The sequence below is a fragment of the Sparus aurata genome, chromosome 21 (assembly GCF_900880675.1).
Source record: "Sparus aurata chromosome 21, fSpaAur1.1, whole genome shotgun sequence".
In the NCBI taxonomy this organism is placed as follows: domain Eukaryota; kingdom Metazoa; phylum Chordata; class Actinopteri; order Spariformes; family Sparidae; genus Sparus; species Sparus aurata.
In genome coordinates, this window is record NC_044207.1 from 32204154 (window position 1) to 32221795 (window position 17642).

Here is a 17642-nt window from a genome sequence, read left to right on the forward strand (position 1 = left end):
AGTGGAGGTGGAGAGCTGTTGACCTCGACTGAGGACATTGTCGGGCGGTGGAAGGAATACTTCGAGGATCTCCTCAGTCCCACTGACACGCCTTCCATAGAGGAAGCAGAGGCTGGGGACTCAGAGGTTGACTCATTCATCACTCAAGCCGAAGTCACTGAGGTAGTCCGGAAGCTCCTCAGTGACAAGGCACCGGGGGTGGATGAGATCCGCCCTGAGTACATCAAGTCTCTTGAGCAGTAATGCGGTTGTTGTGTCGGTCTGTCGTGGTGAAGAGAGAGCTGAGTCGAAAGGCGAAGCTCTCGATTTACTAGTCAGTCTGCGTTCCTACCCTCACCTATGGCCATGAACTTTGGGTCATGACCGAAAGAATAAGATCCCGGAGACAAGTGGCCAAAATGAGTTTCCTTTGCAGGGTGGCAGGGCGCTCCCTTAGAGATAGGGTGAAGAGCTCTGTCACCCGGGAGGAGCTCGGAGTAGAGCCGCTGCTCCTCCACATCGAGAGGAGCCAGCTGAGGTGGCTCGGGCATCTGTTTCGGATGCCCCCGGGACGCCTCCCTCGGGAGGTGTTCCTGACATGTCCCGCCGGGAGAAGACCCCGAGGAAGACCCAGGACACGCTGGTGTGACTATGTCACTCAGCTGGCCTGGGAACGCCTTGGGATCCTCTCGGAGGAGCTGGAGGCAGTGTCCGGGGAGAGGGAAGTCTGGGTGTCCCTGCTCAGGCAGCTGCCCCCGCGACCCGGCCCCGGATAAGCGGAAGAAAATGGATGGATGGATGGATAGAGCTCTTACACTGTGAATAATAACAATATTCAAAGATCAGACTGATACAAATCATTATAAAGTCGACAGACTCACTTCACGTTTTGTTGAATCACCAGCAGAATTCATTTTTTCTCTTTTCCTTCCTGAACCCAGAAAAACTATTTCTGTTCCACATGTGACAAGAAAATCAGAAGATTGCTTTTTCTTTAAACGTTTGAAGCCAAGTGAAAAATTGCATTTTACTCAAAAGGAGAAAATCTTTTGTTTTCTAGAATTTAGAAAATGGATCAGACAAACTCAAAAGATATGGTGGTAAACTTTTTCTCCAGCAGGTCTCAGGATTCTTTTTGGATTGTTTTGATGTTTGGAACGATTAAAAGAATATTATTTTCACTCGGCTGGTGTTTCTGACGAGTGTTGTTGGTTTTAAAGTTTCACAGCTGACTGACTTTAATTTAACTTTTATTATTCACATTGAACTTTGAGGAATCTTCTCGTCATGTTTCAGAACATCTCCGGGATCATCTCAGGTGTCTGCGCTCATTTCACAAAGTCTTCTGGTTTCTTTGTGTCCTTCTGGATTCAGAGTGACAACAAATATCTGGATGGATGATTTTAGTTTGACTCAGGATGATGTTCTGAAGCAGAACTGTTAATCATTAAACGTGAGAACTTTATATTCCAGCGACTTGAATGTTTTATGACAGGCTGGTTTGATAACTCCCTGCTGAAGGTCGACTGTTTTTATGAGCAGGGAAATAAAACTGGACAGAATCTGAGGAAGAGTTAGAGAACTATGGAGCCGTCAGCAAAGCCTGAGGAGCCCAGAAATATTTTACAACTAAAGACTTTGATGTTCTCAAATGTGGAGCAGGTTTTAACTGAGGCTTCGTTGTAAACGAGCAAACAAAGTCCAGAGTCACAGAGCTGCTGCTCGTCCTGGAATGAAGCACAGCTGGATCAGCCCTCCCTCTTCTTCCTGCTCTCAAACACAGCAGCTCCACTCTGTCACTATATTTCCTTGTTCCCTCCCCTTCAGATCTGCACTTTGAAAATGGGTGTAACCAGGAAGTGAGAGAGCTGACGAGCCCCGTTCACTGCAGAAACATGTGTTGTTCAGATCAGAGCTCAGACCAGTTTCAGTTATCAGGAAGTGAATCTCAGACAGTCGTTGACACTCGGAGGTGAAATGGCGCAGCAAAACAATCAGCTGGACCGAGAAAAGTTCTGCTGTTCCGTCTGTTTGGATCTACTGAAGGATCCGGTGACTATTCCCTGTGGACACAGCTACTGCATGAACTGTATTCAAAGCTACTGGGACACAGAGGATGAGAAGAAAACCCACAGCTGCCCTCAGTGTAGGCAGAGCTTCACACCGAGGCCTGTCCTGGTGAAAAACACCATGTTAGCAGATTTAGTGGAGGAGCTGAAGAAGACTGGACTCCAAGCTGCTCCTGCTGATCTCTGCTATGCTGGACCTGAAGATGTGGCCTGTGATGTCTGCACTGGGAGGAAACTGAGAGCTGTCAAGTCCTGTTTAGTCTGTTTGGCCTCTTACTGTGAGAAACACCTGCAGCCTCACTTTAAGTCCTCTACATTCAAGAAACACAAGCTGGCGGAGCCGTCAGAGAAGCTCCAGGAGAACATCTGCTCTCGTCATGATGAGGTGATGAAGATGTTCTGCCGTACTGATCAGCAGTGTATCTGTTATCTCTGCCCAGTGGACGAACATAAAGGCCACGACACAGTGTCAGCTGCAGCAGAGAGGACTGAGAGGCAGAGAGAGCTGGAGGGGAGTCGACACAACATCCAGCAGAGAATCCAGGACAGAGAGGAAGATGTGAAGCTGCTTCAACAGGAGGTGGAGGCCATCAATGGCTCTGCTGATAAAGCAGTGGAGCACAGTAAGAAGATCTTCACCCAGCTGATCCGTCTCATGGAGGAAAGACGCTCTGATGTGAAGCAGCAGGTCAGATCCCAGCAGGAAACTGAAGTGAGTCGAGTCAAAGAGCTTCAGGAGAAGCTGGAGCAGGAGATCACTGAGCTGAAGAGGAAAGACGCTGAGCTGAAGAAGCTCTCACACACAGAGGATCACAACCAGTTTCTACACAACTACCCCTCACTGTCAGCACTCAGTGAGTCTACACACTCATCCAGCATCAAGATCCGTCCTCTCAAGTACTTTGAGGATGTGACAGCAGCTGTGTCAGAGCTCAGAGACAAACTACAGGACGTCCTGAGAGAGACATGGACCAACATCTCACTGACAGTGACTCAAGTGGATGTTTTACTGTCAAACCCACAACCAGAGCCCGAGACCAGAGCTGGATTCTTAAGATACTCACGTGAAATCACACTGGATCCAAACACAGCAAACAAACAGCTGTTATTATCTGAGGGGAACAGAAAAGTAACAAGAATGAGTAAAGAACAGTCTTATTCTAGTCACCCAGACAGATTCACTGACTGGCAGCAGGTCCTGAGTAGAGAGAGTCTGACTGGACGTTGTTACTGGGAGGTGGAGAGGAGAGGAGGGACAGTTTATGTAGCAGTCGCATACAAGAATATCAGCAGAGCAGATTATGAATCTTTGTTTGGACGAAATGACAAATCTTGGTCATTAATTTGTGGCAATAACAGTTATAACTTTTATCACAACAACGTCAAAACTCCCGTCTCAGGTCCTCTGTCCTCCAGAGTTGGAGTGTACCTGGATCACAGTGCAGGTATTCTGTCCTTCTACAGCGTCTCTGAAACCATGACTCTCCTCCACAGAGTCCAGACCACATTCACTCAGCCTCTCTATGCTGGAGTTTATGTTAATTATTCTATTGGTGACACTGCTGAGTTCAGTAAAGTCAAATAGACAGAAGTCATTTAAGGGACAGTGAGTTAAATTCTGAGTTTTAACTCATAAACTTATTCTGTCTTCAAGTTTGTGGCTGATTGTTGTGTCGTGTCTTCACCTGTCAATCAAACATTGTGGGCGGTACTTTGACATCTTGTCATCTGTTGTTGTGTAAATGTCTGAGTGTGTTCAGGTGGCGCTCCTTCCTGTGTCTGTTCAACCATGGAGGCTCTCACTGCTCATGATGACTTTTGTTCAGCTGAACTGACATTTGTCTGCATGAAGATATAAACTTCTCTGTGCTCTAAATGTGTGTTGAATATTTGTACTGATGTGTTTGCATGTTGTTGTTTCTCTTCCACTGCATGAGTCTAAAGAGAGAAAGCAGCAGAGCTTCATTTATCCTACAGATTTAGTTCTCATCACTCTGTACACTTTTAAATTCATCTACAATCACATTTACATTTATTTGTTTGGCAGAACAAAAGCTGTCGTTGTTCCCATCGTCACACAAATTCAATAATATGTGAGGAAGATCATTTATTATGTTCTTGTACGTAGCTGAGATTCAAACAAACTGATTGTGTGGATGAAGTGAAATCATTGAACAAGAGTCATTGAACAGACTTTACTGATGGGACGTGTGAACAAACTGAAGCTTTACATCCTGAATAAACCAACATGAACAAAGTCTTTTCTTGTCGTCTTCATTCCAGGGTCTCACACAGAGCTGATGGAGAACATGTGACACTAATATGAGAGTATAACTGAGGCAGTTTTCCTCCTGAAACACCACAAAGTTCACAGTTCATGTTCAGAGCTGAAGCCGTCAGAAAATCATCAAGTGGATAAATTATTCTTCACATTTGGTTACAAGTATTTCCACGTTGTTGGATCATAATTCTAGAAGTCAGAGAAGTTAAAAACCCTCAAATGTCACATTCCTAAATACTATTTACAAGCTGAGAGCTGATGTGAATAATATCTGTAAAGGTGAAACTCTTCTCTCCCATCTTTCCCGTGTGACCTGAATGCAGCATCAGTGTTCCAGGCTGTGACTCCTGTGAACAAAGTGACACAGTGTGATGTTCCATATATTTAAATGTGTCTTTACTGATGTTGTTTGAAGCTGCCAAAGGCTCAGTGAAGTTTCCACATGTCTTCCTGCAGTGAACATCACAGCAGGTTAACAAGTGAACTGTGAAAACTGATGCAGGACACAAGAGGGCGCCGTCATCCTGCTGACCAGAGATGTAGTGGCGGTTAAAGCTGCTCTGCTCACCTGGTGCCTGTTTCAGGAAGCAAGTTGAACAAACTCTGAGCTGACTTATTCTGTGAAGTGAAACTCTGAGTTTTCAGTTCCAGAACAGCTGATCTGAGTTCGGTAAGTCACTCTGAGTATGTTAACTCTGAGTTGAGCTCTTGCCTGACGACTAGTAAAAAGCCATCATCATCAATGGAGCTCCGATACAGTGAATCACCATGGCAACAGGGGAGAAAACAGGAAGCAGACATTTTCTGGGGGGAAAAAAAAGCGGTCGTCTTTTCACTTTGGATTTAACATCACTTTCTGTTATATAAGCCTTTGAGGAAGTGGTTGAATGTTGTTCAGTGTTTTATTTTATTTTATTTTATTTTATTTTATTTTATTTTATTTTATTTTATTTCATTTCATTTTAGGCTATTTTATTTCATTTTATTTTATTTTAGGCTATCTTATTTTATTTTATTTTATTTTATTTTATTTTAGGCTGTGTCATCTGTGTCCTGACATCCTGCTGAGTAGTTGAACATGAAGTGGTGCTCACCTCCACCTGCAGCACGTCCGACAGAGGCAGAGGAGCTGGTCCTGAGTCAGGTCACAGAGGAGCTGGTCCTGAGTCAGGTCACAGAGGAGCTGGTCCTGAGTCAGGTCGCTGGGTGAGCAGAGGAGCTGGTCCTGAGTCAGGTCGCTGGGTGACCAGAGGAGCTGGTCCTGAGTCAGGTCGCTGGGTGAGCAGAGGAGCTGGTCCTGAGTCAGGTCACAGAGGAGCTGGTCCTGAGTCAGGTCGCTGGGTGAGCAGAGGAGCTGGTCCTGAGTCAGGTCACTGGGTGAGCAGAGGAGCTGGTCCTGAGTCAGGTCACTGGGTGAGCAGAGGAGCTGGTCCTGAGTCAGGTCACAGAGGAGCTGGTCCTGAGTCAGGTCACTGGGTGAGCAGAGGAGCTGGTCCTGAGTCAGGTCACAGAGCAGCTGGTCCTGAGTCAGGTCACAGAGGAGCTGGTCCTGAGTCAGGTCGCTGGGTGAGCAGAGGAGCTGGTCCTGAGTCAGGTCACAGAGGAGCTGGTCCTGAGTCAGGTCGCTGGGTGACCAGAGGAGGTGGTCCTGATTCAGGTCGCTGGGTGAGCAGAGGAGCTGGTCCTGAGTCAGGTCGCTGGGTGAGCAGAGGAGCTGGTCCTGAGTCAGGTCACAGAGGAGCTGGTCCTGAGTCAGGTCGCTGGGTGAGCAGAGGAGCTGGTCCTGAGTCAGGTCAAAGAGGAGCTGGTCCTGAGTCAGGTCACAGAGGAGCTGGTCCTGAGTCAGGTCACAGAGGAGCTGGTCCTGAGTCAGGTCGCTGGGTGAGCAGAGGAGCTGGTCCTGAGTCAGGTCGCTGGGTGAGCAGAGGAGCTGGTCCTGAGTCAGGTCACAGAGGAGCTGGTCCTGAGTCAGGTCACAGAGGAGCTGGTCCTGAGTCAGGTCACAGAGGAGCTGGTCCTGAGTCAGGTCACAGAGGAGCTGGTCCTGAGTCAGGTCGCTGGGTGAGCAGAGGAGCTGGTCCTGAGTCAGGTCACAGAGGAGCTGGTCCTGAGTCAGGTCACCGGGTGACCAGAGGAGCTGGTCCCGAGTCAGGTCGCTGGGTGAGCAGAGGAGCTGGTCCTGAGTCAGGTCACAGAGGAGCTGGTCCTGAGTCAGGTCGCTGAGTGAGCAGAGGAGCTGGTCCTGAGTCAGGTCGCTGGGTGACCAGAGGAGCTGGTCCTGAGTCAGGTCACAGAGGAGCTGGTCCTGAGTCAGGTCGCTGGGTGAGCAGAGGAGCTGGTCCTGAGTCAGGTCGCTGGGTGAGCAGAGGAGCTGGTCCTGAGTCAGGTCACTGGGTGAGCAGAGGAGCTGGTCCTGAGTCAGGTCACAGAGGAGCTGGTCCTGAGTCAGGTCGCTGGGTGAGCAGAGGAGCTGGTCCTGAGTCAGGTCACAGAGCAGCTGGTCCTGAGTCAGGTCACAGAGGAGCTGGTCCTGAGTCAGGTCGCTGGGTGAGCAGAGGAGCTGGTCCTGAGTCAGGTCACTGGGTGAGCAGAGGAGCTGGTCCTGAGTCAGGTCACAGAGGAGCTGGTCCTGAGTCAGGTCACTGGGTGAGCAGAGGAGCTGGTCCTGAGTCAGGTCACTGGGTGAGCAGAGGAGCTGGTCCTGAGTCAGGTCACAGAGGAGCTGGTCCTGAGTCAGGTCGCTGGGTGAGCAGAGGAGCTGGTCCTGAGTCAGGTCACAGAGGAGCTGGTCCTGAGTCAGGTCACAGAGGAGCTGGTCCTGAGTCAGGTCACAGAGGAGCTGGTCCTGAGTCAGGTCGCTGGGTGAGCAGAGGCTGAGGGCGTCACTCACCCCCAGGACCCAACATTAGAGGCAGACACACACTTGCTGTCTACAGATTCAACTACAAATCATTTCATCTTATACTTAATGTGGCAGCAAACTAGAAACACGGACTTTGAAATTATGTTGTTGTAAAAACTACAACAGGCTCTACTGATGGTTACTTCTGTAGTTATCTGTGGGAAATAAAGAAAGAGACATGAAATCTGAGTTATTTCTCTTTTTCTGGCTGCTGGAAGGTGATTGATTAACCTGTGAAGTGATTAAAAAAAAAAGAAGAAAAAAACAAGGAGGATTGTTCAGATGTGAGAGCACGTCAGCGATGACGTGTAGCCTGATATTCGCTGTGCAGCCGGAGAATATAAATGAGGGACTGATGAGAAGCGTCTGCTGTTCGGTTCAGTCCTCGTCAGGGAGTGAGAGCTCATCTAAATGAATCTAAATTCTCCTCCTGGTGTAAAACTATGTGAATGATTTCTGCTTTAACATGATGGACTGAGAAGGGAAGGACAGCCGCTGTCAGACAGCTCCGTCACACTCAGGGTTTCTTCAGGTGAACCTGCAGTGAGCAGGTTCTGTTCACAGAGTCAGTTACCGCAGTAACAGACCCAGAGTTTAACTTACCTCTCTCTCTGGAACTGAACACTCAGAGTTTCTCTCATCTCAGAGTTAACAAGCTCAGAGTTTCTCTCATCTCAGGGTTAACAAACTCAGAGTTTTCACTAAACCTGCTTTCTGAAACGGGCCCCTGTTGTACAGTTTTAGTTCAGAACATGTTTGAGGTTGATGTGAGTCTTTATCATTAAAGTGAAACTCTCGCCAAAATGCAACCGAGGGTCTTTTGGTGAATGTATATGAGTCAAACCTTCGATTAAAAGCATAATTACAACGAAAGAGATTGACCATGTTTTTGTTTTCGGGTCAATCTCATTTTCAATGGGAGTGCTACGGGCACTTTTACGATAGCATCAAAATCTCTCAGTTTAAAACAGTAAGAAGTCTCGACACAACATGAAACTTTGCTGGTAGTATCACCAGGGTCTCTACACATGAACACGAGCATTGAGAACATTGATTGAAACACCTGGTTGTTGTTGTTGTTGTTTATTTGTTTTCAATAAAACTCTTCTCATGAAAATTTAATCTGATAAACTCCAGCTCCTTCCTCGTTCTTCTCACTCGACGCCCTCGACTGCTTCGACTTCTGATCCTCAGGCTCTCCTCTCCAATCAAGTGTTAGTGTTGTTACTGTTTAGTGTCTTTGTAACATGTGACATGTTTAGATCAATAACATGTTTCTTCTTTCATAAATGGAGTGTAAATGGTGAATTCAGTGTAAACAGTGTGTTCAAACAGCTGATCAATGTTGGCAGTATTGGCTCCTTCTTTGTCCCCAGACTCCCTTAACAAATGTGTCAGTTTAGTGAGTTGTTGAGTTGGAGACACTTTATAAACTCTGTGAAACTCTGTCTCTGACTCATTCTGCATTATTTGGACCTTCTTGTTCATTCAGCAAATGTTCTACATGAACTTCTTTCTGTCTTTGAGTAGAAACATGGAGTCTGTGTGTCTCGGTGATGGACGGTTGGTTTGATCTCAGGAGGTCACATGTGTAATCAGATTACTCAGGACAGATGTTTCAGGTGTGAACAGGCTGTTTTCTGTTGAAATGAGTGGTGGAGGTTCCGGCAGAGACGAGCTCGCCCTGTTCAGAGTCACTCAGGAGCTTCAGTCTCACGTTTTCCTTCTTTTTGTTGGTTTCAGTTTTTTTGGCTGTTTAGTTTTTAGCTGCCTTCAAACGTTTTTCTGCTGTCGGGTCAGAAACACGTCACAACAGACTGAACGCCTGGTTAGTTTCCACCTTAAAGTCTGAAATGTGCTCAGATGTAACGATGTCATACAGGTCCAACTGTGAGAGAATGAGGCTGAATTCATTATCTGCTGTTAAAATATCTTCATTCATTTACATGAAAAACTTGTAAAATGACGTCATGCTGTTTGTAACATTTTAGAGACTTTCCACCAGTTTGTGCTTTAATTTAATGTTTTGTTATTTTGTAGGTTAAAGACTTTTTTAAACTCGTTTATTTGTTCCTGTTTTATTTTTCTCTGCTGATTTAAGTTCTGATCCAAATCATTTTCTCTCCTCTTTAAGATGGTGGACAAAAGATTTGCAGGATAATTTTTAAACGTTTCTTAATATTTCATTTTTTTTAAACTGAGTAAAAAATAGAACCTCTTAGTTTTACAGTCTGTTCATTTATATATTCATTTAATACTAATAAACTTCTTTATACCTAAATAAGAATTCATTAAGATCTCATTAATTTGCAGCTTTAATTATTTGAGAGTTCTGACATTAAACCCTTCGTTACACTTTTAACTATGAAGTTTTAAAAAAGCTTTTTATTAATAATTTAATATTTGATTTTTTTATTCTTCATCTCTAAACGAGTTTATTAAACTTTGTGCTGCGACGTGTTTTTAACCCGACAGATCGTCTCGACGCCTCGATCTGTTTCAAACCCCTCAGTCTGACTTCCTGTCCCGCCCCCTTTCTCTCTCTGTCCAATCAGGAGAAGCGGATCGACTCCCTGGACGCGGCGAACTCGCGGCTGATGGCGGCGCTGACGCAGGTGAAGGAGCGCTACAGCACGCCGAACCTCCGCAACGGCCTGTCACCCACCAACCCCACCAAACTGTCCATCACTGAGAACGGAGAGTTCAAGAACAGCAGCTGCTGATTTGCTGAGCAGGACACGAGAGGCGGGGCTTAAACTGTCTAACCCCGCCCACACACCCCGCCTCCAGCTGCTGCCGTGACAACGAGAAGTCTGAATTTAAAGAGAATCTATAAATACGAGTGTAAATACTGAAGGTTTGATCTGTTCAGTGTACAGAGAGAGAGAGTGTGTGTGTGTGTGTGTGTGTGAGAGTGTGTGTGTGTGTGTGTGTGTGTGTGTGTGTGTGTGTGTGTGAGAGTGTTTGTGTGGGTCTGTGTGTGTGTGTGTGTGTGTGTGTGTGTGTGTGTGTGAGAGTGTTTGTGTGGGTCTGTGTGTGTGTGTGTGTGTGTGTGTGTGTGTGTGTGTGTGTGTGTGAGAGTGTTTGTGTGGGTCTGTGTGTGTGTGTGTGTGTGTGTGTGTGTGTGTGTGTGAGAGTGTTTGTGTGGGTCTGTGTGTGTGTGTGTGTGTGTGTGTGTGTGTGTGTGTGTGTGTGTGAGAGTGTTTGTGTGTGTGTGTGTGTGTGTGTGTGTGTGTGTGTGTGTGTGTGTGTGTGTGTGTGTGAGAGTGTTTGTGTGGGTCTGTGTGTGTGTGTGTGTGTGTGTGTGTGTGTGTGAGAGTGTTTTGTGTGGGTCTGTGTGTGTGTGTGTGTGTGTGTGTGAGAGTGTTTGTGTGGGTCTGTGTGTGTGTGTGTGTGTGTGTGTGTGTGTGTGTGTGTGTGTGTGTGTGTGTGTGTGTGTGTCTGTGTGTGTGTGGGTCTGTGTGTGTGTGTGTGTGTGTGTGGCGTCACAGAAGCACAGTGAAGAAGAAACAAACCAAAAACTAAAAAAAAACACACTCGAGTTTTCTAACTGACTTTTTTAAGGTTTTTATTTCGATCTTCTGTTTTTTTGTCGTCGAGGCCGAAAAACTTTGATTTGAGTTTCGAGTGGAGCTTTTTTTTTTCTTTCCTACCTGTCGAGTTGTTTCTGGTTTTAATTTATTCTCCACGCCGCCGCCGTCGTCCCGCGTTGTTGCTGATCTACTGAACAGACTCCTGGAGGATCGGGGTCGAAGGTCACACCTGTCTGCTGTCCACATGTTGAGAATAAAAGCTGCCTGAACGTCTGTCAATAAATCTGTTAACCATCAATAAACACTTTGGATTATTGATTCATGGTTTCAATCCTCTTTGTTATAAACTGGAAGTCTTTTGGGTTTTTGATGAAACATCTGATCTATTTTAACATGAGATTTCATCAACTGTAATATATAAAACATTTCTGGGGTTCATTTAAAATCCTCTTAAAGTTGAACAAGATGAAGTCGTCTCCATTAAAATATGAAGAGAATTTTAAAAATAATTAAAAATCCCTGAAAATATTTGACAAATGTTGATTTGTTCATTTTCTTTTGAAAAATTAAGATTTTTTATTCTTTATTACAAACTAAATCTATAAATGTATTCCTTAAATCCCTTAAAGTGTTAAAAAGCAGCTGAAATGTCAGATTTCAGACGTCTAACAGACGAAAATCCTTCAGCTCATTAAATCATCTCAATCCTTCAGATTAACGACTAAATTAACTTTATGAAAGACACAAACCACATAAACGGTATTTAATTTGACATTAACGTCTTTTAAGGCTAAAATCTATAAATCAATATATTAAAAAGTGTTTAGAAGTTTAAATTAACGTCTGAGAAATGTTTTATGTGATGGATTTTCAACATGTTGGAGCTTTTAAACTGAATATAGTGACAGTAATCTTCAAACAGACTGAAACGCGTCGTTATAAAAACTGTTTCCTTTTCGTTCCACATGTGACAAAAAAATGTCACTTTGAAAAAAACTTTTTTTTTTCTTTACGGCAGATTTTTTTTTACTTTCAACGTTTGAATCCAAGTGAAACATTTTATTTCAAAAGGAGAAAATCTTTTGTTTTTAGGATTTAGAAAATGGATCACCGGTCGCCTCGGGGCTTCCGTACTTTTCAACTTTTTAATGAAGACATTTCTGTGTTTTTGAGTTTGGCAGCATCTGTCCTCCGTACTGCACACACTCCACATTCAAACATGAGAAAAACTCAAAAGATATGGTGGTAAACTTTTTCTCCAGCAGGTCTCAGGATTCTTTTTGGTTTGTTTTGATGTTTGGAACGATTAAAAGAATATTATTTCCACTCGGCTGGTGTTTCTGACGAGTGTTGTTGGTTTTAACGTTTCACAGCTGACTGACTTTAATTTAACTTTTATATTCATGTTGAACTTTGAGGAATCTTCTCGTCATGTTTCAGAACATCTCCAGGATCATCTCAGGTGTCTGCGCTCATTTCACAAAGTCTTCTGTTTCTTTTGTCCTGATGTGACTTCATGCGTCCGTCTGCTGAAGTTCAGCTGACGATGTTTGAAGACGATTCTATTTCAAGATGAAACTTTCACATCAACAGTTTTCAGCCTTAAATCATTTTAATGTCACGATGATGAAAATCAAACGTTTGGCTGTGATCACACGAGGAAACAAACTAAAGTTTATCCACTTTACTGATTTATTGATTCATATAAATGATCACATGAACAGCAGAAGCAGCTGATCTGGTTCATTTGTGTCCTTCTGGGTTCAGAGTGACAACAAATATCTGGATGGATGATTTTAGTTTGACTCAGGATGATGTTCTGAAGCAGAACTGTTAATCATTAAACATGAGAACTTTATATTCCAGAGACTTGAATGTTTTATGACAGGCTGGTTTGATAACTCCCTGCTGAAGGTCGACTGTTTTTATGAGCAGGGAAATAAAACTGGACAGAATCTGAGGAAGAGTTAGAGAACTATGGAGCCGTCAGCAAAGCCTGAGGAGCCCAGAAATATTTTACAACTAAAGACTTTGATGTTCTCAAATGTGGAGCAGGTTTTAACTGAGGCTTCGTTGTAAACAACAGAACAAAGTCCAGAGTCACAGAGCTGCTGCTCGTCCTGGAATGAAGCACAGCTGGATCAGCCCTCCCTCTTCTTCCTGCTCTCAAACACAGCAGCTCCACTCTGTCACTATATTTCCTTGTTCCCTCCCCTTCAGATCTGCACTTTGAAAATGGGTGTAACCAGGAAGTGAGAGAGCTGACGAGCCCCGTTCACTGCAGAATCACGTGTTGTTCAGATCAGAGCTCAGACCAGTTTCAGTTATCAGGAAGTGAATCTCAGACAGTCGTTGACACTCGGAGGTGAAATGGCGCAGCAAAACAATCAGCTGGACCGAGCAAAGTTCTGCTGTTCCGTCTGTTTGGATCTACTGAAGGATCCGGTGACTATTCCCTGTGGACACAGCTACTGCATGAACTGTATTCAAAGCTACTGGGACACAGAGGATGAGAAGAAAACCCACAGCTGCCCTCAGTGTAGGCAGAGCTTCACACCGAGACCTGTCCTGGTGAAAAACACCATGTTAGCAGATTTAGTGGAGGAGCTGAAGAAGACTGGACTCCAAGCTGCTCCTGCTGATCTCTGCTATGCTGGACCTGAAGATGTGGCCTGTGATGTCTGCACTGGGAGGAAACTGAGAGCAGTTAAGTCCTGTTTATCCTGTCCATGCATCTTACTGTGAGAAACATCTTCAGCTTCATTATACTGTGGCTCCTTTAAAGAAACACAAGCTGGTGGAGCCGTCAGAGAAGCTCCAGGAGAACATCTGCTCTCGTCACGATGAGGTGATGAAGATGTTCTGTCGTACTGATCAGCAGTGTATCTGTTATCTCTGCTCTGTGGACGAACATAAAGGCCACGACACAGTGTCAGCTGCAGCAGAGAAGACTGAGAGGCAGAGAGAGCTGGAGGGGAGTCGACACAAAATCCAGCAGAGAATCCAGGACAGAGAGGAAGATGTGAAGCTGCTTCAACAGGAGGTGGAGGCCATCAATGGCTCTGCTGATAAAGCAGTGGAGCACAGTGAGAAGATCTTCACCCAGCTGATCCGTCTCATGGAGGAAAGACGCTCTGATGTGAAGCAGCAGGTCAGATCCCAGCAGGAAACTGAAGTGAGTCGAGTCAAAGAGCTTCAGGAGAAGCTGGAGCAGGAGATCACTGAGCTGAAGAGGAAAGACGCTGAGCTGAAGAAGCTCTCACACACAGAGGATCACAACCAGTTTCTACACAACTACCCCTCACTGTCAGCACTCAGTGAGTCTACACACTCATCCAGCATCAAGATCCGTCCTCTCAAGTACTTTGAGGATGTGACAGCAGCTGTGTCAGAGGTCAGAGACAAACTACAGGACGTCCTGAGAGAGACATGGACCAACATCTCACTGACAGTGACTGAAGTGGATGTTTTACTGTCAAACCCACAACCAGAGCCCGAGACCAGAGCTGGATTCTTAAGATATTCACGTGAAATCACACTGGATCCAAACACAGCACACACATATCTGTTATTATCTGAGGGGAACAGAAAAGCAACATACAGTCAACCACAGTCTTATTCTAGTCACCCAGACAGATTCACTGGGAGTATTCAGGTCCTGAGTAGAGAGAGTCTGACTGGACGTTGTTACTGGGAGGTGGAGTGGAGAGGAGGGACAGTTTACGTAGCAGTCGCATACAAGAATATCAGCAGAGCAGATAGTGAATCTTTGTTTGGACGAAATGACAAATCTTGGTCATTAATTTGTGGCAATGACAGTTATAACTTTTATCACAACAAAGTCTACACTCCCGTCTCAGGTCCTCGGTCCTCCAGAGTTGGAGTGTACCTGGATCACAGTGCAGGTATTCTGTCCTTCTACAGCGTCTCTGACACCATGACTCTCCTCCACAGAGTCCAGACCACATTCACTCAGCCTCTCTATGCTGGAGTTTGGATTAATAACACAGCTGAGTTCAGTAAAGTCAAATAGACAGAAGTCATTTAAGGGTCAGTGAGTTAAATTCTGAGTTTTAACTCTTAAACTTATTCTGTCTTCATGTTTGTGGCTGATTGTTGTGTGGTGTCTTCACCTGTCAATCAAACATTGTGGGCGGTACTTTGACATCTTGTCATCTGTTGTTGTGTAAATGTCTGAGTGTGTTTAGGTGGCGCTCCTTCCTGTGTCTGTTTAACCATGGAGGCTCTCACTGCTCATGATGACTTTTGTTCAGCTGAACTGACATTTGTCTGCATGAAGATATAAACTTCTCTGTGCTCTAAATGTGTGTTGAATATTTGTACTGATGTGTTTGCATGTTGTTGTTTCTCTTCCACTGCATGAGTCTAAAGAGAGAAAGCAGCAGAGCTTCATTTATCCTACAGATTTAGTTCTCATCACTCTGTACACTTTTAAATTCATCTAGAATCACATTTATATTTATTTGTTTGGCAGAACAAAAGCTGTCGTTGTTCCGATCGTCACACAAATTCAATAATATGTGAGGAAGATCATTTATTATGTTCTTGTACGTAGCTGAGATTCAAACAAACTGATTGTGTGGATGAAGTGAAATCATTGAACAAGAGTCATTGAACAGACTTTACTGATGGGACGTGTGAACAAACTGAAGCTTTACATCATGAATAAACCAACATGAACAAAGTCTTTTCTTGTCGTCTTCATTCCAGGGTCTCACACAGAGCTGATGGAGAACATGTGACACTAATATGAGAGTATAACTGAGGCAGTTTTCCTCCTGAAACACCTACAAAGTTCACAGTTCATGTTCAGAGCTGAAGCCGTCAGAAAATCATCAAGTGAATAAATTATTCTTCACATTTGGTTACAAGTATTTCCACGTTGTTGGATCATAATTCTAGAAGTCAGAGAACTTAAACACCCTCAAATGTCACATTCCTAAATACTATTTACAAGCTGAGAGCTGATGTGAATAATATCTGTAAAGGTGAAACTCTTCTCTCCCATCTTTCCCTGTGTGACCTGAATGCAGCATCAGTGTTCCAGGCTGTGACTCCTGTGAACAAAGTGACACAGTGTGATGTTCCATATATTTAAATGTGTCTTTACTGATGTTGTTTGAAGCTGCCAAAGGCTCAGTGAAGTTTCCACATGTCTTCCTGCAGTGAACATCACAGCAGGTTAACAAGTGAACTGTGAAAACTGATGCAGGACACAAGAGGGCGCCGTCATCCTGCTGACCAGAGATGTAGTGGAGGTTAAAGCAGCTCCACTCACTTTGTCTGGTTCACAACATGTTTAAAGGCTGATGTGAGTCTTTACCATCAAGGTGAAACTCTCGCCAAAATGCAACCGAGGGTGTTTTTGTGAATGAACCCGAGAAACCTTCGTGTAAAAGCATAATTACGATGAAAGAAGAACTTTTAAGATTGATTGAAGATTGTTTTTGTATTTGGCTCAAACTCATTTTCAATGGGAGTGCTACAGGCACTTTTACAATAGCATCAAAATCTTTTAAAACACTAAGAAGACTCAACACAACATGAAACTTTGCTCGTAGTATCACCAGGGTCTCTACACATGAACACGAGCATTGAGAACATTCTTCACTGATTGAAACACCTGGTTGTTGTTGTCATTTTGTTTTTTAATTAGACTCTTCTCATGAAAAATTAATCTGACTTCAGCATGAATAAAATGAGACAAATAAAATAATCCTTTGTGTAATATTTGTTCAAAGTCGGCAGCTGTATTCAGATTACCACCGATTCAAACCTTCATGGGTTCAATACATGCAAATACTTAAGTAGAAATACTGCAGTATAACACTTCATTACAAGTACTTCAGTAAAAGGATCAAGAAATTACATGAAGGCACCTGAAAGTATTCGATAACAGGAAACTGATCAGAAAGATCCATCCAGGTATGCAGCAATCTACCGTAGTGTGCAGGTGCCTGCAGCCTCTCCATCTTTCTTCTCGTCGTCTTTCACTTCTGTTGGGACCCACAGATGAAGTCGTTCATTGTGGATTTCATAATTGACTCTGAACTGCACTCAGTATCCCAGACGCAAAGCTTTCAGCTAACTTAACAATCTGAGGAACAACAAGCAAGTTCGCACTGAGCTGCTATCCTGCAAAGGAAAGGAGCGACTAGTTTCCTCCTCAGCTGACCTTCATCAGTCCGTCATAGCAAGAACAGCGTTCAACATTGGAACCCGAAACCTTCTCCTGCAACCACCAGCACTTTTTCTTCAAAGACTGGTAACAATGAACTGGGCTTAGATAGCATAGCGAGGCAAAGCACAGACTCAGAGACTCCGCATGAAACTAACCATTTTCTATAACCTAGCATCACATCTCTCTCTCTCTCACACACACAGACACACACACACACGCACACCTTCTTACTGTCTATTCAATATTGTACAAGAGTGAATGTTGCTGACCTCTACACTGTCACAAACCCCAAAATCCTTCAAACATTACAGCTGTTATGGTAAATTTGGTTTTGGTTATTGAGTTAATTATTAATCAGAGGGTACAGTTAACTTTTTATCAGTCTGATTCAGTAAATTTGCTCTTTTCCCTGTCTGTAAATCGAATCATATTATTTATCACAATCAACGATTATCCATGATCACTGCACATATTATGGTGCCCCAAGTGAGGCAACACGCACACATATATTGGTGCCCCGTACGAGGCAGTGCACACACACATTATGGGACCCTGTGGGAGTTAGTGTACACTTCACCTGTTTTCTCTTCATCAGTTTAAGTTAAACTTCCTCTTCTGTTTGATCACCGCACAAATACTTTGTTCACACGACAGGGATCAATAAAGTTATCATCAC

At 44.3% G+C, this 17642-nt stretch overlaps 1 protein-coding gene and 1 pseudogene across 1 annotated transcript; both read left to right on the forward strand.

Annotated features, from left to right (window-relative positions):
- The first annotated feature begins 1673 nt into the window (after window positions 1-1673).
- On the forward strand, window positions 1674-4306 carry LOC115572109 (tripartite motif-containing protein 16-like). Its single transcript, XM_030401924.1, has one exon. The coding sequence runs from the start codon at window positions 1957-1959 to the stop codon at window positions 3631-3633; it is 1677 nt and encodes a 558-aa protein (XP_030257784.1). The 5' UTR covers window positions 1674-1956; the 3' UTR covers window positions 3634-4306.
- Window positions 4307-12727: 8421 nt separating this feature from the next.
- Window positions 12728-15471, forward strand: LOC115573030 (tripartite motif-containing protein 16-like; annotated as a pseudogene).
- Window positions 15472-17642: the final 2171 nt, after the last annotated feature.

Excerpts from the sequence above, each read along its gene's own strand:
- LOC115572109 (XM_030401924.1), top strand. The coding sequence starts at position 1,957 with ATGGCGCAGCAAAACAATCAGCTGGACCGAGAAAAGTTCTGCTGTTCC.